Here is a 24,032-nt window from a genome sequence, read left to right as displayed (position 1 = left end):
TCAAAGGATATTAACAGGCAGTTATCAAATGATTAATTAAAGTTAACTATAATCATATGAAAAAATGCTCCAAATCATTATTGATTGCAGTTTTGTAAATGAAAATTCTGAGGTACCACCTCATCCTTATGACAAAAATGGAAAATGATCAATTTGGGAGGATTGGGATATTAATGCATTTTTGGTGGAGTTGTGAACCGATCTAACCATTCTGGAGAGTAATATGGAAGTATGCACATAGAACAATAAAACCGATCATACCTTTTGACCCAGCAATTCCAATACTAGGCCTATATTCAGAAGAAATCATAAAACATGGAGGGACACCTGGGGATACAGTAGATGGAGCACCCACCCTGGAATCAGGAAGACTGGAGTTCAAATTCAGCCTCAGACACTTAATAATTACCTAGCTGTATGACCTTGGGCAAGTCACTTAACGCCACTGCCTTGCAAAAAAAAAACCCCATAAAAATGGAAAAGTCCCTCCCCCATGTTCCAAAATATTTATAGTAACTCTTTTTGTAGTGGTAAAGAATTAGAAATTGAGGGAATGGATGCCTATCAATTGGAGAATGACTGACCAAGTTATGGTATATGAATGTTATGGAGTACTATTGTTCTATAAGAAACCATGAATGGTTGGACTCTAGAGAAGCATGGAAAGAATTACAGGAACTGAGGTGAGTGAAGGGAATGGAACCAAGAGAACACTGTAGGCATTAACAACAACATTGTGCATTGGTCAACTTTGATGGATAGAGTTCCTCTCAGCAGTTCAGAGACAACCCTGGGAGACCTATCATGAAAAATGCTATCCATATCGAAATGAAGGAAACAAAACAAAAGGAAAAAAAACTAATCTTAAAGGGTCTATAGTCCCTTTTCCCCAGAAGAAGAGCTCAACAATCAAAATGAGCAAAAAAATTAAAAGATAATTAACCACAGAAAGTTACTATGCAGATAAAGATGATAAAAATGCCACCTTAGAAGAAAGCAGTGAAAAATTACCTACATGGGAATTTTCCAAGGAGTCTATGAATTGGATTCAAATCCAAAATCTCAAAGAAGAGTTTAACAAAATAATTTAAAAACCAAAGAAGGAGAAAAATGGAATAAAGAAATGAGAGCCATGCAGGAAAATTGTGAAAAATTGAGCAAACAATGTAATGCTTCAAAAAATAAAATTTACCAAGTGGAAAAGGAATGCAACTCATCTAAAACTCAAATCAACCAACTAAAAGGAAATGCAGCTCAGCAAAATGTAAAATTAACCAACTGGAAAAGCAAACACAAAAGCTAATTGAAGCAAATAAAGTCATAAAAATTAGAATTGGACAAATAGAAACTAATGGATTTATGAGACACCAAGATTCCATCAAAAAAATCAAAAGGCTGAAAAAATTGAAGAAAACACAAAGTACCTTTTAGGAAAACAAATGACCTGGAAACTAAATCCTGGAGAGATAAGTCATGAAATATTAGTCTACCAGAAAGCCTAGATCAAAAAAAGGACCTGGAAAATATATTTCAGGAAATTATCAGGCAAAACTTTTCCAATGTACTATATCAAAGACAAAATGGTCCCTGAAAGAATACACAGAACATCTTCAGAAAGAGATCCCAGCAGAAGAACTTCAAGACTATCATAGCCAAATTCCAGAATTTTCAAATAAAGGAAAAAATACTGTAAGCAATCAAAAAGAAGCAATACAAAGGAAGCATAATCAGAATTACACAGGATTTATCAGCTTCAACATTAAAGGATCAGAGGGCCTGGAATATGATATTTCGGAGGGCAAAGGACTTTGGATTACAACCAAGAGTTTACTACCCTGCAAAATTCAGTGTATTCTGTAGTGGGAAAAGATGGATGTTCAATGAAAGAGAGGACTTCCAAAATTTCCTGATAAAAAGACCAGAACTGAACAGAAAATTTGTTCTTCTACCACAAGATTCAAGAGATACATAAAAGGTAAATGAAAAGGAGGGGAAAAAACAAATATTAGTCAAGAACATTAAATTTTATACAACCCTACCTACAAGGGAAGATAACACTTGTAACTCTTGATAATCATATTTCCCTTAGTATAGTTAATGGATTGAGCATAGTGTAATGGGACTATGTTCTCATAGGTATTATTGGTTTTTGTCCTTCATTATTGAAGAAGACCAAAATGACATCATTATGTTTGAGACAAATTACAGTGCGTCTGGCTGTAGCTGATCAGGCCAAAACAGGCTCAGAATGCTCTATCACAGGTTGGGCACAAATAGTCCAGGTGAATACCTGAGGTGTTTACTCTAAACTTATGTATCTCATGTTTCCTTTGAGCTACTTTAATTCGGCCTTGTCATAGAGCTCAGCATTTTCTCTGACTAGAGCACCCTATGCTGGGCAGTCCTATGCCAGTGTCTCCCATGCCTTAGAATCAATGCTAAAGTTCTTAAGAGATACTTTCAGGGTGTCCCAATACTTAGAGTACTTAGAGGCTCTTTACATAATTAAATGATCACCTCCCTGAGAGCCAGTATGACTTCAGAATGGGTTGAAGAACAATTGATATGATGCTTGCCACCCTCCAACTCCAGGAAAAATGCCAGGAACAATCTGACCAAAGGTCTTTGATTCTGTCAGTGGTGAAGATTTATGGAAAATTACGTCAAAATTTTGTTGCCCAAAGAAGTTCATTAGTACTATACATCAATTTCATGACAGCATGCTTACCAGGTCCTAGATAGTGGATGATACTCTTGAGATTAGTTACCAATGGACTAAACACGGATATATTCTTGCTCTCTTACTTTTTAGCATGATATCTTCAGCCATATTATCAAACACCTTCACTGATGATGAATATGGGTTCAAGTCAGCTATTGCACTGATGGCAAATAGATAATTCAACTTAAAAAGGCTATAAGTGTTGGTGTTTGCAGATGATTTTACACTCAACGAACCTCTTGAAGCTGAGATGCAACCAAGTATGGATCAATTCTCTGCTGTTTGTGCTAATTTTGGTCTAACAATTAACACCAAGAAAAGACAGATAGATGCCCCATAAGCAAGCACCCCATACCATGTGAAACCATCAATTACAGCAAACAGAGAAGTTTTGAGTACTTCACTTATCTTAGCAGTGTCCTTTCCAGGGAGGTACATATTTACAATTGAGGTTGACACTCACATTGCCAGAGCTAGCTCAGTATTTGGGAGCTCCAAAAGAAAGTATGGGAAAGAAGAGGTATTAGACTGAGTACCAAACTGAGGGTCTACAGAGTCATTGTACTGATGTCATTGCTATATGCCTTTGAAACCTGGTCAGTCTACCAGCTCCATGTAAGGAAACTAAATTGCTTCCATTTAAATTGTCTTAGGAAGATTCTGAAGATCAAGAGAAGACATCAGACACTAAGGTCCTTTCTCAAACTAAACTGCCTAGCATTTCAACATTACTACAGAGAGTATAATAATGATGGGTTGGTTGGACACATTATTAGAATACCAAAAAGATGATTCAATGGAGAACTCATATAGGACAAGTGCTCATAAGGTAGTCAGAATAAGCAATACCAGGATATCCTGAAGGTCTCTCTTAAGAACTTTAGAAATATTTATATAGCATGGGAGACACTGGCACAGGATCACCCAACATGGCATGTCCTCGTCAGTGAGGATACTGCACTCTACAAGGAAGGCAAAATTGAAGCAGCTCAAAGAAAACATGACATACTTAACTTTAGAGTAAGCACCCCAGGTATTCACATAGATTATTTGTGTGGTAGAGTATTCTGAGCTCATATTGGTCTGATTAGCCACAGTTGGACATACTGTAATTCATCTCAAACGTGGTGATGTCATTTTGGTCTTCTTCAGTAACAAAAGACAAAAACCACCAACCAACATAATTAAATCAGTAGTGACTTTACATTAGAGCATACTTAGAAGGGTTGAATATAAAGAGATTGGGAAGGGATCTTAATCCATATTTCAGTTAATGAGGGTTTTAGTACCATGGCTGGGGTGCTAAAGGGACAGTGGGAGAGAGAGTGTACCTGACACTTTGGTTGGGGAGGGCTGTAGTGCTTTGATTGGAGTAATATAGAGACAGAGGGAGAGAGTATACCTAGAAAAACTAGACAAGAAAATATCATGAAAATGCTTGTTTGATGTTGCTTGATGTTTTAGCTATAATTGGTGGGTGTATGCTTGGGGTGGGGTGTGTGTGAAATGATTTGGTTTTGCATGATACTTTGACTCATTGTCAAAGAATTGTGTACCCATGGAGAGTACTTGAAATGGGGGTAAGGTATAAAGTGATTATAATTTGTTGTGATTCATAACTTTTGAGAAGTGTATTTCTAATGAGAAGGAAGAGGGGAGGGTACTTAGTATTATGAAGTAATGTTGCTTATTAATTAATCAAGCAACTAATCAATCAACCTTTGAGAATAATACTTCTCTCAGGATAGATAATAGGAGTATATTTTGTCAAATGGGATGTAAGTACAAGATAGGGTTAAAGCAATAAAAACAAAAAAAATAAGGACTGCACTAAGAGAAGGCCAGGCATTAGGGGATAAACAGCACCAGGTGAAGAGGCACAAAGACCTATTATAGTAGAGGGAAAATTGGGAGGGTGTAAACACCAAGTAAATCTTATTTAATAGATTTGGCTCAGAGAGGGAATAACATACATCCCCAACTGAGTTTAAAAATCTATTCTATTCAACAGGGTTAGGGTTGGTGTGTAAAGGGAAGAATGGATTAATAAAAAGGAAGGTGAAGGTATAAATTAAAGTAAACTTAAAGCTAAAATATAAAAGAAAAGTTCAAGGGGAAAGGGAGCTAAACAGTGGTGAGGAGGAATAAGAGGAAAAGAAAGAGAAAAAGTACAAATGGGGAAAGATAGGGAGGGAAATACAGAATTAGTAATGTTAACTGTAAATGTGAATGAGATAAACACTTCTATAAAACAGAAGTGGATAATAGAATGGATTAAAAACCAGAATCCTACAATGTGTTGGTTGCATGAAACACATCTGGAGCAGAGAGATACACACAGAGTAAAGGTAAAAGGTTGGAGCAAAACATATTATACATCAGTAGAAGTAAAAAAATCAGGTAGAGATCCTGATATCAGACAAAGCAAAGGCAAAAATAGATCTCATTAAAAGAGATAAGGAAGGAAACTACATCTTGATGAAAGGCACACCATAGGCAATGAAACTGTGTCATTATTAAACATATATGCACCTAGTGGTATAGTTTCCAAATTCTTAGAGAAGCTCAATGAATTACAAAGGGACATACACAACAAAACTCTAATAGTGGGGGACCTCAACCTCCTTCTCCCAGAACTAGATAAATCTAACCACAAAATAAACAAGAAGGAAATTAAGAAGGTGAATAAAACCTTAGAAAACTCAGATATGATAGACCTCTGGAGAAAACTGAATGGGGAGAGAAAAGAATATACCTTTTTCTCTGTAGCACATGGCACCTATACCAAAGTTGACCATGTACTTGGGCATAAAAACATTACAATCTAATACAGAAAGGCAGAAATAATAAATGCATACTTTCAGATCATGATGCAGTAAAATTACATGTATTAAAGGATCATAGAGAGAAAAATAAAAAATTAATTGGAAACAAAATAATTTAATTTTAAAGAATGTGTGAATAAAACAACAAATCATAGAAATAATCAATCATTTATCCAAGAGAATGATAGCAATGAGACATCATACCAAAATTTATGAGATGAAGCCAAAGCAGTTTTTAGGGGAAATTTTATATTTCTAAATGCTTATGTGAATAAAATAGAGAAAGAGGGAATCAATGAATTGGGTATGCAACTGAAAAACCACTAGAAAAAGGACAAATTAAAGATCCCTATTAAGCACCAAATTAGAAATTCTATAAATCAAAGGAGATATTATTAAAACTGAAAGTAGGAAAACCATTGATCTGATAAGCAAAACTAAGAGTTGATTTTTTAAAAAACCCTATAAATAGATAACTCTTTGATTAATATGTTTTAAAAAAGAATACCAAATTACCAATATCCAAAATGAAAAGGATGAAACCACCAATGAGGAAGAAATTAAGGAAATAATTTGAAGCTATTTTACCCAACTGTATGCCAATAAATTTGACAAATTGAGTGAAATGGATGTATTATTACTAAAATATAAATTACCCAGATTAACAGAAGAAGAAATAAAATACTTAAATAACCCCATTTCAGAGAAAGAAATTAAAGAAAAAGTCTCCAGGTCCAGATGGATTTACAAGTGAATTCTATCAAACAATTAAGGATCAATTGATTCTTTTTCTAAGAAATAAAATTAAAAAAAAGAAGAAAGAATTCTGGCAAATTCCTTTTATGACACCAATCTGGTGCTGATACATTAAACTGAGAAGAGTCAAAATAAACAATGAAAATTATAGTCCAATATCTCTAATGAACATTGATGGAAAAATCTTAAATAAATTTTAGCAAAGATATTATAGCAAATTATTAGTGGGATAAAACACTATGGTCAGTTGGATTTATACCAGGTAGTAGGGATGGTTCAGTATTATGAAAACACTCAACATAATTGAATATATCAATAACAAAACCAACAGAAATCATATGATTATTTTATTAGCTGCTAAAAAAGCCTTTGACAAAATACAACATCCATTCCTATTTAAAAAAAAGTTAGAGAGTATAGGAATAAATGGAGTTTTTCTTAAAATAATCAGCAGTATCTATCTAAAAATGAACAACAAATATTGTTTCTAATGGGGATAAGCTATGAGCATTTTTAATAAGATCAGGATGAAACAAGGATGCCCATTATCATCATTACTATTCAATATAGTAGTAGAAATATTAACTTTAGCAATAAGAGAAGAAAAAGAAATTGAAGGAATTAAAACTTGTAATAAGGAGTCAAAACTTTCACTCTTTGCAGATGATATGATGGTATACTTAGACAACCATAGAAAATCAACTAAAATCTACTTAAAGCAATTAACAACTTCACCAAAGTAGCAAGATATAAAAAACTCCACATAAATCACCTGTATTTCTATATATGAATAACAAAGCCCAAGAGCAAGAGATAGAAAGAGAAATTCCATATAAAGTAACTGCAGACAACATAAAATACTTGGGAATCTACCTCCTAGGACAAACCCAGAAACTGTAGAAACATAATTACAAAACATTTTTCAACCAAATAAAGTTAGATCTAAACAACTGGGAAAATGTCAATTGCTTATGGTTAGGCTGAGCTAATAAAATAAAAACAACAATTCCATACAAATTTAATTATGTATTTAGTGCCATACCAATCAAACTACCAAATAACTATTTTACTGAGCTAGAAAAAATCTGGAGCAATAAAAAGTCAAGAATATCAAGGGAATTGGTGGGGAAAAAATGTAAAGGAAGGTGACCTAGCTTTATCAGATCTAAAATGATACAATAAAGTGGCAATCATCAAACTTGCCTGGTATTGATTAAAAAATACAATAATGGACCAGTGGATTAGGATAGATACAAAAGTAACAGTAGTAAAATGACTATAGTAATTGTTTGCTTGACAAACCCAAAGACATGACCTTTTAGAAGAAAAACTCAGTATTTGACAAAAACTGTAGGAAAACTGGAAAATAGTATGACAAAATCTAGGCATGGACCTACATCTCATACCCTATACCAAAAATAAGGTCAAAATTTAGGATTTAGACATAAAGGATGAAACATGGACCAATTAACAGATCAAAAAATATCATTAGATCTATGGAAAGGGGAGAAATTTATGACCAAACAGGAAATAGAGTACATTATAAACTGCAAAATAGTTGATTTTTAATATATTAGATTAAAAAGATTTTACACTAATAAAATCAATGCTGCCAAGATTAGAAGGAAAACAAAAAACTAGGAAACAATTTTCACAGCTAAATTTTGGTGAAGGTTTCATTTCTAAAATATAGAGAATTGAATCAAATTTTTAATTCCCCAATTGATAAATGTCAAAGGATATGAACAGACAGTTTTCAAATGAAAAAATTAAACATACACACACACACATATATATATATATATAAAATATAATATATAAAATAAAAAAATGCTCCAAATCATTACTGATTAGAGAAATGCAAATTAAATCTGAGGTACCACCTCACAACAATGACAAAAAGGGAAAATGATCAAAGCTGGAGAGGTTGTGGGAGGATTGGGACATTAATACACTATTAGTGTACTAATCCAAACTATTTTGGAGAGCAGTATGGAAGTATGCCCAAAAAAGTAATAAAACTAATTCAGCAATACAAATACTAGGCCTATATTCAGAAGAAATAACAAATAAATGGAAAAAGTTCCACCATCTTCCAAAATATTCATAGCAGCACTTTTTTCTAGTAGCAAAGAATTAGGAATTGAGGGGATGGATGCCTATCAATTGGGGAATGGCTGAACAAGTTATGATATATGTTATGGAATACTAGTATTCTATAAGAAACCATGAATGGTAAGATTCTAGAGAAACATGGAAAGAATAACAGGATCTGATGCGGAGTGAAGGGAGCAAAACACTGTACGTGTTAACAACAACACTGAGAACTGATCAACTATGATGGATGCAGCTCCTCTTAGCAGTTCAGAGAGATAAGACAATCCTGGGAGATTTATTATGGACAAAGCTATTCATATCCAGATCAAGAAAACAAAATAAAACAAAACAAAAAATGAACTACAGAATTTGAATGTTTACTTTTTGAAAATTTCACTTATGTTTTTCTTTCCTATTTCATGATTTTCTTTCTTTTCCTTTAGTCCTAATTCCTCATACAGAAAATGAGTAACATATAAACATGTGAAACACATGTTTAGATTGTTTGCAAATGAGGGGAGGGGTTGGGAGGGGAGGGTGGAAGAAAATTGTGTAAAATAAATATGCATGTGGGAGAATGTTGAAAAACATTCATAACATGTAATTGGAAAAATAAAATATCAATAGACAAAAAAAGGAAATTTGAGGCTTTGACTCAGAGGAAAAAAATTGTCGAAGATTGTCAGAAATAAGAATATCACAAACAAATGAGGCTGTATTTCTTTCCTTTTATGTTCCCTGAGGTATCAACATAAAACTAGGACTTCCAGGGCAATCCGAATGAAAATTCAGAAAGATCATTAACTCTAAATCAAGTAATGTAGGAATTTAGATGTAAGAAACTACTATTATTAAGGTTGTAGTGAAAAGACCAATTATCCTCCAAATGCTTCAAGCTAGAATATTCCTTTCTAGGAAGAGTGCTTGCCAAATCCAGTGGGCATTAAAGCAACACTTTTTAGCTTCCTGGGGGCTTCAAGCCTTTCTCTTATAAATATTCTTTTTTAACTAAGAGCATAGAACTTCAAGAGACTGTGTCTTTAAAATAAAAAAGGCATTAATAATTCACTATCACATCTCAGTTAATTGAAGCAGATTCACAATTGACCAGACATGCTATGGCTAGGGCAAGAAACATAGGGAGAAAGCTAAAAAAGCATTTCACAACCAGTGAATTGAACCACCTTTGTAGGTCACAACAGATAGTTTCCTTTAGTGGTCCTCTCCGGAGGAAGAAGGATACAGGAAATAGCAGTCATGGTGGATCAAGTAACAACAATATCTGGCTTTCATGTTGAATAACTATGTATAAACAGTCCCATACAGGTAATGCCATGGATGGAGCACTAGTTCTGGAGTCAGGAGCACTTGAGCTTAAACATATATCTATATATCTATATCTATATTTTATAAATGTGTCAACATATGTGTATTACATGTATGTAATATATACACATATGCATACCTACACAAATATATATATATATATATATATATATATATATATATATATATATATATATATATATATATATATGTCTGTATGTCTGTATGTGTGTCTGTTTCTCTCTCTCTCTCTTACCTGCCCCTCACCTGTACTTTTTTTTTAATGGAAAGCTTCAAAAATTTGCATGTTATTTGTGGCCAGTGGACAGTATTGCTTAACTAAGGCAGATGCCAACTCATCTCCTCTGTGCCATTCCAATATTAGTATTTGTGCTGCCCATGCCAGGACAGGATCTGTCCTTTCATCAGTAGAAGGAACTCCATGAATGAGAAAATTACCTCCACCAAAGCAGATCCATTCTTTCCTCTACAAATTATAGTCTCAGAGCTTTGTTGGGAGTACTAGAAATCTAAATGTTTATCTGGGGGTCGAAGAGTTGGTATGTGCATGGCAAAGGCAGGAGCTAAATTAGGTCTGGCTGTTGTTAAGGCTAGCTTTGTATCCACAGTGTCATGATTTTATGGTAGAGTCAGGTCTTTCTTTTCAATCTGTCCTTCACATTGCTACCAGTTTTTGTTTCATATTTAGAACTGGCTCTGCTCAAAGTTCTTCAATGGCTTCTTTCTGCTTACTGGTTAAATAAATATATAGTTTAAACTTTTTGGCCTGATATTCAAGACTCCAAAATCTGTCATCAGTCTGTCTCTGATACTATATTAGTTATATGACTAGCCTTTTAAAATCCCTGGGCCTCAGTTTCCTCTTCTGTAAAATGAGAGGGTTAAATTGAATGACCTCTGAGCTCCCTTCTAGTCTTATCTCAGTTGTTTTCCTTTATACACTCTGTGGTTCAGGCAAATAAGACTTCTACCACTGAACATTCAAGACTCTTTTGCCTCTGTGCTTTTGTAGGGAACATAAGGTTTTGTATCACCTGGATGGGCCAAATATTTGAGGGAGGGAGAGCAGGCTATGAATCTATGATTAATATCCATGAGGTTTCAAATGTTAAAATATCTAAATAGTGTATATCAATATCTCTTAATATATTATTCTAGAACTTTGGTATATAGAAGTAGATCTTTCTTCAAAATAAGTTTTTATACAAATATTAATATATCTTATGATATACAATATAAATAATTGAATTTTGTTAATTTTGAAAGCAAATTAGTCTTAGATGGCATCTGAAATTTTCCATATTCCCTAAAAATAAGACTTTAAACCTTTTCTATCACTTTATTTAATTATTTATTTAGTCCTTTATTTATATATTAAGATTGTTTCCTTATCTCTCCCAAGCTGGAAATATAACAGTCATTCACAGGCTCATTCTCAACACTGGAATCTTGAGCCTGCTCTGTTTTTCCAATCTGGCTTTGTTTGAAACTTAAGATAGGACTTTTTTTTAAAGTTCAATTAAAACAGAGCAAGAAATCTTTATTTGGGATGCTTATTTCTCACTTGCATAAAGTTAGAATACTTTGTTTTTTCCTAAACTGAATACCAGATAGAATGCTTTCATGTTACAAAGTAAATCTAAAATAAACTTCAATATTTTAAATTTTTAGAATTATGCCAAAACTGTGTAAGATTCTGCATAATCAAGTAACTAAACATGTATAAAATTAATCAGAGCAGCCTAGTTTTCTACATGACTGAACAACTCTCTTCCTATATCCCCGGAGTGATTCTGTAAGAAACATAAATTGTAGATTATTGTACCAGCATGAAAATTATTTTAGAACCCATTAGTTAGGAAAAAGTATCTCACTAATAAATGTTCCAAGATTTAGGGCTGCACAGACTTGTCTACTGAAATGTTCTTAAATTTAAGAAAAAAACACTCTATAAACTTATGAATTTTAATTATTGTACCTACTGTAATGCTGAAAAGTTACAGTGGTGATGGAGCTGAGGATGCATTCAAGCCTCTTCTCTCTCTTCCCCTGCCAGAAGCTCAAGGCAGAGAGTTCTCAAAGTTGTCAGCAATATATTATCAAATGTTTTGACATAGGTGAAGCTTTTTTTTTAAGACCTCTGGGGGGATATTCTTTCTGGTCAATATTGAATAACTTTGACACAGGGTAAAGACAATAGGGATGAACTATTGTTGTTGAGTATCCTTCGTTCTCAATGAAGACCACATCAGATAGGTGATACCATGACAAGCAATTGAATTGGATTTCAGTGAGATAGTGCTGTGCTAAGTCACCAGATTCACTTTTTCCTCCAGAGTCATCTGGATCCAGTGGCCAGATAGGAATCAGGATGACTGGAGATGGCCCTGGATGTGAGACAATTGGGGTTAAGTTGGCCAAAGTTACACAGCTTTTTAGTGGCAAGTGTCTGAGACCAGATTTGAATTGAGGTTCTTCTGTCTCTAGGGCTGGTGTTTTATCTACTGGGTTACCTAGTTTTCCTAGGGATCAACTAGGAACCTTAGTCAAGTATATATTTTAGCAAGGGACCAGAGCTGAAGTATAACAGTAGCTCATCATTTCTATTATATAAGAAAACAAAAGCTGCCCCATCTCCAGGATAAGTCCTATGCTGCATCTGGCTATGAATTCTGTTTAGGGGGCTATCCTTCAAGTAGACACACAGGGGCACTCAGACTTCATACCTTCATCAAAAGGGTCAGGTTCATCAAAAATAATAAAGCATAGCACACACAAAGTCACTGTGATGGATGGGCAAACACACATGTATATAAAATGACTGCAAAGGCAAACTGATCAAAGGACAGCAAAAATTGAGGATTTCATATGCAGACTTTTGAAATGATACCTGTCCCTGTAACTATATTATTCATATAGTTATAAATCCGAGATCACAGAGTATAACTCATGGGCAGTGACATCATTGACACTTCCAAGAGCCAATTGATATCGTTAAAAACCCTGAGACTTCAAAATACAATTACAAACTCACTCAAAATTATTTCATGGATGAAACATATTCATATTCACATATAAATTATGTGACTGATCAATATCATCAATCTCCTAGGTTGGAAGTTAAACCTCCTGTCAAAGTCATCTTTTTAATCCTTTCTTCTAAAAATTTTTTTAAATCATGAAGCATTTCTTTTTCTTTATTAAAATATACTTATTATAAACATTTATAATCTCTCTCCCATTGTGTCCTTCACTCAATTGAACAACTTTAAAAAAAGGAAAAAAGAAAATCTTCATTACAAACATACATAATTTGGCAAAATAAATTCTTATATTGATTACGTCTAAAAATGTATCCCTCTTTTTGTATTTTAATGACAGGTAGTAAGCAACATGTTCCATCTTCTGTCTTTTGAAGTAGTGGTTTATCAATGCATAAATCAGAGTTTTAAAGCCTTTCAAAATTGTCTTTCTCTGTAATGTTGTTACTGCATAAATTAACAGTTATGCTCACTTTGTTCTCTATCAGACCATAAAATGTCTTCCCAGTTTTCTCTGAAGCTGTGTATTTTGTCATTTCTTACGGCCCAATAATATTCCATTATAAGAATCTTTCATAATTTGCTTAGTCAATCCCTAGCAAGAGGATATCCCCTTCATTGCCAATTTTGGCTACTACAAAAAAAGCCGTCATAAATGTTTTTGCAAACTTCTTTGATCTTTATTTACTTTTGATCGTTGATATTTATTTAATTAACTATTCAAACAGATTATCCCACTGGTTCCTTCATCTGAACTGCCTGAAACTCTAAGGGGACACCAGCCTAAGGTCAAAGCTCTTGTGATGTTAAACTCATTCTTCGTGAATAATAAACTCCTACCCTTTTATACCCTTTCTATTCCAGTGAATCTGAATCCCCAGTTGCAATTATTCAAACCCTATTCTTCATCCTTTGCTTTCTACTTCTTTATGCACAGTCCCCTGAACCTACTCAGCACTGACACATGCTTCTAGGACCACTTGCTCCATAGGTAACAAAATTGCTTTCTTCTTAAACTTTTTTTTTTTCTTAGTGCTTTCATCTTTGGGCTCTCTCTGAGACCTTCCTGTTTAATGAGGCAGTTTCCCTGGTTATCATTTCAAAAGAATGTACTTTCACTCATTTCCCCCCAACACAACTAGGCAAGATGGGGGAGTTGGAATACTTTTAGTCTCTCCCTCTCCCTCTGTCACTCTGTTCCTATGGTCTACAGACCTCCAGATGACTCCTTTTCTTGCCTTAATGAACTCACCATCCGGCTCACAGTCTTAACTTTCTTTTCCAACTCCTGCTCTCTTGCTAGGGGACTTCATATTGATTCTTCCTCAAACTCTCTTACCTCTCTATTCCTCAAGACCTCTCAGGTCTTCATCCCTGCACTGGATATGTTGTCCTATATTTTTCCGTTTGACTCTTGAGTGAACTAGTTCAATGCTACATTGTCTTCTTGAATTCTTTCCCTCCTTATTCTATGATTGATCCCTGCTTGATAAGCCTCAGTCTTGGATTATTCCCTCCATCTTCACTTCTCTCCTGCTCACAAGAATGAAGCTGTAAAAAAAATCATGAAATTGTGCTGATTGGATCTGCATCATCTCAACTGGGCTCTCACTGCCGCAAGACAATCTTTTTATATCTAATTAACTCCATTTCATTGATTTTTTTCAAACCTTTTTAGACCTCCTCTAACCTGCCATAGTTCTCCTCCCTCCTTCATGGTCTCAGCTTAGAACCTTGCAATAACTTGCACTGAAAAACAGTGAAGCCATTCACTGAGAGCTTCCTCTTCTCCCTTCATCTTCTATTCACATATTTTAGATGCCTTCTGTCAAGGTCCTTTTCCCTACTATGGAAAACCCCCAATCAAGTAGATTTCATCATGTCTTGTTTAGTACTTTTCCTCCCACTCCTCACTTATTTTCTAACATCCTTGCCTGCTTGCAACTTAAGAATATTTCCATGTCTCCCCCATGCCCCAAACCTTTTCACTTGATTCATCCATCCCTGATAGGTATTGCTCCAAATATCTCCTTTGGACTAAAGTCTTTCAAAGTCCCTCAAGTTAAAATGACCAATTCAAAATAGTGACACCATCCTAACCATTCCTCTCTATCATATTACCCAAGACATACACCTCATTCCATCCTAGCCATTCAAAATGGCTATCTAGGTACCTTCCATACCACCATATTTTTATATCTGTCTTGCTGCCTGTATTTCTCCCAATGAAATAAATTCTGTCATTACTACTAGAATGTACCTATCAACTCTACTACTGCTCAGTTCACCATTCTTGCAGACCAAAAACCTTTACTTGACCACCTCTCATATACATTGCCTCCTCAATAGACTATATAAGCTCCTTAAAGTCAGATTCACCCCTCCTCTCCCCAAACCATCCTTGGCACGTGCATTCCCACTGCATTTTTTAAAGTTGTTTTTCAATGTCTGATTCTCTGTGATCCCATTTTTCTTGGCAAAGGTACTAGAGTGGTTTACCATTTCCTTCCCCAGGTCATTTTACAGATGAGGAACAGAGGCAAACAGGGTTAAGTGACATCATTCAGCTAGGAAATGTGTGAGGTCAAATTTGAAGTCAAGTTTTTTTGATTTCAGACCCAGTGCTCTAATCACCCATCTCACTTTCCTAAACAGCATTTTATAGTTGGTTCATATAATTCTTGATTGTTTCTGGTTAAGTGAAACCCTTGGCATCCTATGCATTATAGGATTATTTTCCCTTTGCCCTGTGGTTCTAATGGATCTGACCACCTTTTTTTCAGCTCTGAACTAGACAGGGGTGCTTACTATTATTTCCATTAAGTTTATCAGTGCTTCATCTAGTTCTTTTTTCTCTTTGCTGGCACACTTTCTTATGTGGGCTGGGCTTCACTGTAGCACTTTGTCACCATCTTTACACTGAAATTTTAAAAAAAGCTTATGTTCCATAACAAAGAATCCAAGAAAATGATGATAGGAATTTCATTAATAGAGAGGAAAAACTTGGAACATAACAAATCCTCAGCCTTGAGCATCAATCTTACTACAGGGAGGGTAGATGAATAATAGGAATAGGACTACTACATCCACCTAAGCACCCCTAGAAAGCCTTCTTTTACTAACCATTTTATTCTAAATTCCCTTCTTTGCACTTTTCTCCTTTTTACTAATTCACTGTCCTCTTTTAGACTGTCGCATCTAAAATCCTCTCATCTACAAGTCTTTTCTTGACAACCCTCTATTCCTGTGCCTTTTGAGATTTATCTCCAACTTATTTGGATAATATCTAGTTTATTCACAGTAATTGTGAGGTCCTTGAAAGAGGGACTGTTTCTTGTTTATTTTTGTCTTTCTAACTAGAGCATTTATTAGGATGTCTGGCTTACAGTAGGTAATTAATAAATGCTTGTTGATTTGATGTTATTTCTACTTGGTGATATTCTAAGTGGAACTAATATAATTTTTGAAGTGGATGTATATGTGTGTGTGTGTGTGTGTGTGTGTATAGTGTCAATTTTTAATCCCTTTATTGGCTGTTTTTCTTCTTGTTTTTTAAAAGAATGTCTTGGCTGACATTCAAAGCTTTTCATCATTTGGTCCCAACCTCCTGAAGTTTGTTTTGTTTTTTAAACCCTCCACTCTTAGCTTTCATTCAGATCAGACTAGCATCTTTTCAATTCTCTGAATCTATCATTCATTTTTTGTTTTTTTTTTTAAGTTTTTTTTTTTTTTGCAAGGCAAATGGGATTAAGTGGCTTGCCCAAGGCCACACAGCTAGGTAATTATTAAGTATTTGAGGTCACATTTGAACTCAGGTACTCCTGACTCCAAAGCCCGTGCTCTATCCACTTTGCCACCTAGACACCCCTGAACCCATCATTCTTAATGTATGTAAACCACTTTGTAAATCCTAAATTGCAGATACTCATTTCTGTCAAACTGGCCTACTTGTTACTGTCGGAATTCAATTTGTCAACATCTTCTCTGCTCCCTTTTAAAGGGCCATGCTTTTAATTCTCTCCTTCCTCACTTCTGAATCCTTAGCTTCTTTCACGACTTCAGTCAAGTGCCAGCTCCTACTAAAAATCCTATTCCAATCTCTCCACTTCTACCCAATTGCCTGTTTTCCTCCAATTTCAATTTACTTTATGTTTATTTAACTAGTTAGGTGTAATTTCTGCTTAATAGAATCTAAGCTTCAGATGGCAAGGGTTGCTCTCTCTCTCTCTGAAAAATCTAGCAAAAAGTCTAACGAAATAATAGGTGTTGAATAAATGAACTTCAACCAATCTTTATAGTTTATTATCTAGGCCCTGGTATATCAACACAAAGACAAATCATTTCCTATTGTGTCAACTCTTTTGGCCCCAGAGGACAGCCCTAGGGGCAATGGGTAAAAATGACTGAGGTTAATTTGAGCTTGAAGGAAGAAAATAATTCCAAATGATGAGAGCTGGCCCAAAGTGGAAGGGACTGCTTCAGGTAGTAGTTTTTGATGGTTTTCAAGCAAAGGATGGATGATTACAAAGTAGATGGATGAATCTCTACATTCTTTTTTAGTGTAGGTTGGGCTAGATACTGAAGAGCCTTCCAACTCTGAAATTCTGTGATTCTGTGGAGCCAATAAATTGCTCTGGGCTACAGTTTTCTCACTTATTAAGAATTCATTCTGGACAGAGCAGGCTTTATATATATATTTTTTATCTTTACCTCCATTTAAATCTTATTCAATTCACTTAGCACTGATTTTTTCTCTTGGATTCCTACAAGCCAGGGTCTCAGTTGATGTCATTGATAAGGACTAGAATGGGAGTCAGGTATAAGATCCTTCTGATTTCCTGACTTCTGGTTCAGGGGCTTCCAACTAGGCCACATTACACTTCACATGTCTAATATCAAGAATTTTAAGCTCCTTAGAAGCAGAAGCTATGACTTATTCATCTTGTATTCCCCATGGCATCTGAGACTGTTTGACATATAATAGATTTTCAATATTTATCAATTATGGGATCTGTTTTTTTGGTATTGCCCTGATACAGGACCTTGCTGACAGAGTTGCTCACAGATGGGAGTTATTGCCAGATTATCTTTCACAGTTAGAGGTTAGTCCCAAGGGATAGTAGTTCATATTTAATCTGCTTTAATAACTCTCTATTTCTGGCAACTGCCTCTTATTTCTGTCAAATATAAAAATAACCCAGGATCATCTTGAATTCCCAGTCTTCACTGGAAGGTTAGAAGGGATGCCAAATGGAGATTCAAATATCTCTTAACATGTGGCTTGGATTGATCCAACACTCATCCCTGACTTGTCTCCTAGGTACTAGACAGGATTTTAATAGGGACATTACTATTTTTAGAAGATGAGTAAGAACAAAACTGTCTCTATGATAGGATAACTATCTACCAGGGTCTCTACTTAGCACACAAACAAGTTTAGATAGTTCTTTCCCTAAAAGACAAGAAAGCTATCCCAAGACAGAACTGGCCCACAAGGTTAAGGCTCAAACACAATCTCTGTTGATACAGTTTTTGCCATGTTGTGTTGGCATCCATTGAAGACCTAAGATAAAAGACCTCCCCACATTAAGTGAGGATTGTTTGGACTTTGGTAGCCACCAAAGTGGCTACTCATGGCCACCTGAATCACCACTTGACTCTGTTGATGAGATGAATTTCCATATGGAGACCAACAGGGTCAAATTTATCCAAACTAAGTGTTGCAATATCTTTGTTGAATATTCTTTCTATTCTATGGTTAAATAAATTTCTTTTCATTAATTGCTGGATGACTTGAAAGTTTTGTTTTGTTCAACAGCCATCTAAAACTAATAGACACCAGTTAGAGTCAGTCTGTTATATGCTCTCTCTCAACATTGCAGAGACCCCCTCAGAAAGCTAAGCCTCTTAAGACAGAGACAAATGAAAAAGGACACAGTAAAGAGGAGTCAGGGATTTAATGCATCCAGAAGTATATTTTTAGGCTAAAAAGGTTTTTCTAGAGGTCATCAGATTCACCTGAGCAGAGCAATTCTTTCCCATAAAGTGTGACTATGAAGGTGTTTCCTACTATAAATGATCTTCAGGGACAATGATGTCCCCCTCTCTTGGTAGTGCATTTCAATACCTCCAACCCTCAAGGGTCAGGAAGTCTTCTCCAAAACTTTGATCTCTCCTTTGCAATGATGCCCATTTCTCATATCCATGTCCTAAAAGGGCAAGATCAGAGTTTCCTAGAAATAGGTCTGGTTTCTGGTTAAGGCCTGAAGAATACCTGAAGGTACCAATACCATCTCCATAAGCCACTTAGCCAGACCACCATGAAAGAGGAAGAGACAGAAAGCATCATGTTATCTAGGAAAGCATATACTTGCCAGCTCCCTGTAGTGTATGAGTACCAAGCCCCAAATGAAAGGTCCCAAATGAGAAAGGAGGCAATGAAATAGAAGGAAAAGTGAGAATAGTGTTGAGACTAAACAGTATAAAAAGTAGGAATGAAAGTAAACATGTTCATCTCCCTGGACGGGATCTGATCAGGATGTTATATATATATACACACACACACACACACACACACACACACACACATATATATATATATATATACACACATATACACACACACACAAATAGCACCATAGTACATGTATGGCTCAGCTGGCATTCTGTCTTCTGTGTGTCCAAGGATGAGATTTCTATGCCAGGGAGCAGTGGTTTTCACTACTGTCTTCAACCCAGGAATGGGCATATTTTGGGCACTTCACTCAACTGTCAACAGAGGCATGAGGCCCAACTCCTTCAGTCGTTCTCTGGCCACAGCCTCCCATCCTCGGTTGGCCTGTGGGCTTCGAGGAGAAGGGTGCAGGAGCCCTTCTACCTGAATCTCAGGCACAATGTCTGCCAGTGCTCGACGAGCCCGCTGTTCTGCCAGCCGCCCCACTCCTACCACCAGGCGAACACCCAGCAGTTGCACCTGGCGTCGCAGGGCAGCATCACAGGCTCCCAGCAGCTGCTCTCTCTGCTTGGCAGGCAGCTCCGCAGGTGTGATATTGCGCCCCGTAGGGGCCAGGAAAAGAAGAGGACATAGGTTGTGGACAAAGCAGTGTTTGAAGAAGGTCTCAGGTTGCCCACAGAGGGTACGGAAGAAGCCCCAAAATCGAGCACCACTCACCTCTGACTGGGGGCACTCCAGGCCCAGGACCCGCCTCTTGGGGTGTTCCTGGGGTGGGGTCAACACTCTTCCCACAATGCCCAGCCAGTCCCGGACCACAGACACTTCCCCAAAGGGCACCTGTTCAGAAAGAGAAACATTAGAGTCACAAGGTCAAGGATGGAATATCTAGGTTATTTCCCCCTTTCCAATCTACCTGAGGAATCCAATCTTAGCTTTCTATTAATCTACCTGGAAAACTGGAAAGCAGAATGATTAGGTTCAAGAATCTGCTTAGTTCCAATAAGAACTAAGGGTTCAGGACACTCCAATATCTCTTGCCACCATTTTTGTTGCTGGGAATTGGCATAAATAGTAGTTTAGGAGTTATTTGGAGAACCTTAGCCTTAGATAGGACTGTATTAAATGTACTTAGGACCTAAGTCTGGTACAAGTCTTATGGACAGAAACAGACAAGCAGCCAAGATTGGAAGGATTCAATGTAAAATGAAGGGTGAAATGCATATGCCCACATATATGTACACACACACACACACACACACACACACACACACACACACACACAGTAGAGTTGGTCACTCCTCCCTGAGATCCCCCTCAGTTTCTGGAATTTGACACTGGAAGGTAAGAGATCTCTACCTGCAGCTGCCTCCTTCCACTGACCCCCTGAAGCTGGGTTTCCCTTGTAGCACCATAATCTTCTGAGCCCAGGTATAATATAGCAAGTTCCCCTTCAGGAGGGAGAAAAGGATGAAAGATCTTTCCTCTTTATCCCTTTTCCTTTTCAGGATCTAAGAGGGGAGCAGAAATCAAAGTGTAGGGGTAGGGTTGGAATGTTTGAAAGATTTTCAGGGGTAATTAGCAGACAAAAAGGGTGAAATGGAACCAGTTACTTGTCTTAGCTATCAAACATGAGTGGAGAGACTAGCTAAGGAGACATATTTGCAAGCATGTTTACCCATACAACCCAGCATTTGGATCATCAATGCTTCACCCATCCACCCCCCTACCTCTCAGACCCCTCACCCCAGTCTGGGCCATGCCGAAGGGCCCTGGGTTCATGCCCAAAAACAGCACTTCTTTGGGACCTTGACAGTATCTGGACACATAGTTTTGGTGAAGCTCCAAGGCATATTTCAAAGGATTATAAATATAGCCCACAGGCTCTGAGAACTGTAGCTTGTCCAGCTCAGCATTCAATCTTAATTCTTCTTCCAGGAAATCCTGGGCTAAGTTGGAAGGAGAGCAAGGAAGCTTCTGCAAGGCAGGTAATGATTCCTCTAGGAGGTCCACTGGGGAGGCCAGGAGGTTGGTCATGCTGATATCATCTGGAAGAGATAGAAAAAAGAGACCCCCCAACTTGCTCATGACACTGGAGAAAAACCATATGACAGGGTTTTGTGGCTTCCATGTAAGTACTCCATTCTATCAGATTTATCTTCCCACTGGACTACAATCTTATCTACTCATCTCTACTTTCTTTTCTTTTTTTTCTAAGTTTTTTTTTTTGCAAGGCAAATGGGGTTAAGTGGCTTTCCCAAGGCCACACAGCTAAGTAATTATTAAGTGTCTGTGGCCGGATTTGAACTCCGGTACTCCTGACTCCAGGGCCTGTGCTCTATCCACTGTACCACCTAGCCGCTCCCCACTGTCTTTGTTTTCTACATTCCATTAAGGTGATTATAAATTTGCTTCAGCAGAAAGGTTTCTCCTCTTGAAGCTCTTATGGGAGCCTCAGAATGGTATCTTCTTTCCTACTCCATTCCTAGCTAAACCCTTCTCTATCAACTAGTTTTAAATCTTAGGAAACTAGGAAACTAAGGGTATGTCTTAGATACAATTGTGAGGGGCAAAAATGCTTGACTTTTCAGAAACATAGTGCTAAATTAGTCTTAGCCATAGGCCTCAGTTTCTATTTCTCAAGAATCAAGTGAGCGTGAGAACCCGGATCTCTGGCTAGAAAAATCACACCACCCTAACCATATAAGCCGTAAACAAAGACAGAACAGACTCTCCTGGGAAAGCTTAGGTACACCTCCCTTCTCTTGGGACCATCAAGTTTGAGCAATTGTTGTAAGGGCCAGCAGAAAAGAGGAGGGGAAATGGGTTGTGGTTTTTGTGGTTTTTCAACTCTGCTTCAGCTTCTGTAATTCTGCTTTTCCTGCTCTCTCTGTCTCTCTCTCTTTCACATAGATAGTTAGGAACTGCCCTGCTTTCTTGCAAGAACTGAAATAAATCTTAACTCTTTGCCACTTTGAGAGGACTATGAGTTGTCATTTTGGGTTAGGTTTTCAATACCCGGCACACAATGATGGTGTAAGAATAGATGTATCGGTCTACAGATCCAGCAGGATAGATCTTAGCATTGTCTTTTCACCATGAATGTGTCAACTCTCCCTCTTTCCTGAATGACCTTCCTCCAAATAGTTTCCTTCCTATACTCAAGAACCAGTAAAAGCCTAGCCCTTCAGTTCTAAAGTGCTGTATCTTCAGTGCTCCCTTAACCAATTTTCCCTCCCTATAATTTGTAAAACTTGTTGTACCCTCACAATGTTGAAGAATCACTGCATCCAGGCAACTCTCACTTACCATTGTCTTCAAATAAATAATTACCAAAGTGATTTTGTTAAAGTGTAGGTTTAACCATTCATTCCTTTCTCAATGAATTCCAGTGGGTTCCAACTGCTTCTAGGATCAAAATTTAAAACTCTTCACAATTTGGCCTCTTCCTACCTTTCCAGTTTTCTTTTAAAACATTTTTAAATTTCTGGGTTTTTTTTTGTTATAAATGTAAATGTCAACAAGCATTTCAATATACAAAGAAGAGAAAAACAAAAATGGTATGTTAAACTATGAAATTCTATTATGCACTTTGGGTTTTAAGTGTACTTTAATTTATCATGACAGTATTAAACCTGCTCTATTGGTCTCTCTTCCCCTTCTTTCTGTTCTCTGTAATTTGTTAACGTTTTATTAAAACTTTTTACTCTCTTCTATTTTTTCCTTATTATTATTATCTACCCATATTCCGAAGACAATTCTTTATATCTCTCCCCCCAATAAAAGTCATCCCCATGACAAATATAGTCAAACAAAACACTGACTATATTGTCTAACGTGTAGCTCCTCTGTTATTACCCTTGTTAAAAGGTGAGAAGCACGTGCAAGACTTCTGGGGTCATCACTGTTGGTGTTGCCTGATCAGAATTCTTTTTTTTTTTTCAGGTTTTTTTGCAAGGCCATGGGGTTAAGCGGCTTGCCAAGGCCACACAGCTAGGTCATTACTAAGTGGCTGAGGCCGGATTTGAACCCAGGTCCTCCTGCCTCCAAGGCCGGTGCTTTATCCACTGTGCCACCTAGCCGCCCCGATCGGCACTCTTAAGTGGGTGAGAGATGTCTTTCTCCACGTTATTTGTGCGTGCACAACCTTTGGGTGACGCATCCATTCGCCTCCTTTCACCAACTCTTGCTCTTCTCCCCCCCGCATGTACAGACCAGCTTGCTGCTGGTCCCCGACGCCTGGAGTGCTCCGGCTCCTCACTCCGACCTCCCGGAGGCCCGCTGTATCGTGCCGTCGGCCCAACATTAGGTGCTCCTGGGGCACCGGTTCACATTTCTACAGCACTTTAACCCGTGCAATACTTTCACCTTTGCCAACTAAGGAAACAGGCCCAGAAAGGCTTAGGCGCCTTTTCTCCCTCCTCCTGGTCCCACTGCTTGGGCTTCCAGCCATCCAGTTCCATCTGCCCAGGGTGAGCCACACATCCCAACTCTTCCCCCCCATCTCGGTCTCCATTTCCTCCCCGGACCCTCCACGGCGTCGCTGCGGGAGCACGAGGGTCCCCGAGCCTCCCCCCACCTCCCCCACCGCGGAGAAATCAGAGGTCCGGGGCTCACCTGGGACTCCAGGCCCGGCTCTCCCGGGAGGCCCCGGATGCGCGCGGAGGACACTGGGTGATGTAGTCCCTCCTGCGGGCGCTGGTGGCAGGCCTGGGGAGGGGGCGGGGAGCTCAGCTCAGCACTTCCCGCGTGGACGCCGCTTCCGGGAAAGCGGGCGCCCCCGGCGCGAGGCA

The 24,032-nt window shown here is 37.4% G+C and overlaps 1 protein-coding gene across 2 annotated transcripts in view; it reads right to left on the bottom strand.

Annotated features, from left to right (window-relative positions):
• Positions 1–18,743: 18,743 nt before the first annotated feature.
• SMUG1 (single-strand-selective monofunctional uracil-DNA glycosylase 1) overlaps positions 18,744–24,032 on the bottom strand; it is a 5,653-nt gene continuing 364 nt past the window's right edge. The window contains exons 2-4 of one of the 2 annotated variants that reach the window (XM_074193903.1): positions 23,857–23,949; positions 20,986–21,287; positions 18,744–20,079 (exon numbers count right to left, since the gene is read on the bottom strand). In XM_074193903.1, the coding sequence (XP_074050004.1) occupies positions 19,549–20,079; positions 20,986–21,276 (822 nt within the window). In that variant the 5' untranslated portion in view covers positions 21,277–21,287; positions 23,857–23,949 and the 3' untranslated portion in view covers positions 18,744–19,548. Of the gene's footprint in view, positions 20,080–20,985; positions 21,323–23,856 lie in introns of both variants that reach the window. The other variant, XM_074193904.1, reaches the window with a different exon arrangement.

Source organism: Macrotis lagotis, chromosome 7, assembly GCF_037893015.1.
Source record: "Macrotis lagotis isolate mMagLag1 chromosome 7, bilby.v1.9.chrom.fasta, whole genome shotgun sequence".
NCBI classification, from domain to species: Eukaryota; Metazoa; Chordata; class Mammalia; order Peramelemorphia; family Peramelidae; genus Macrotis; species Macrotis lagotis.
This window is presented reverse-complemented; position numbering and strand designations above follow the sequence as displayed.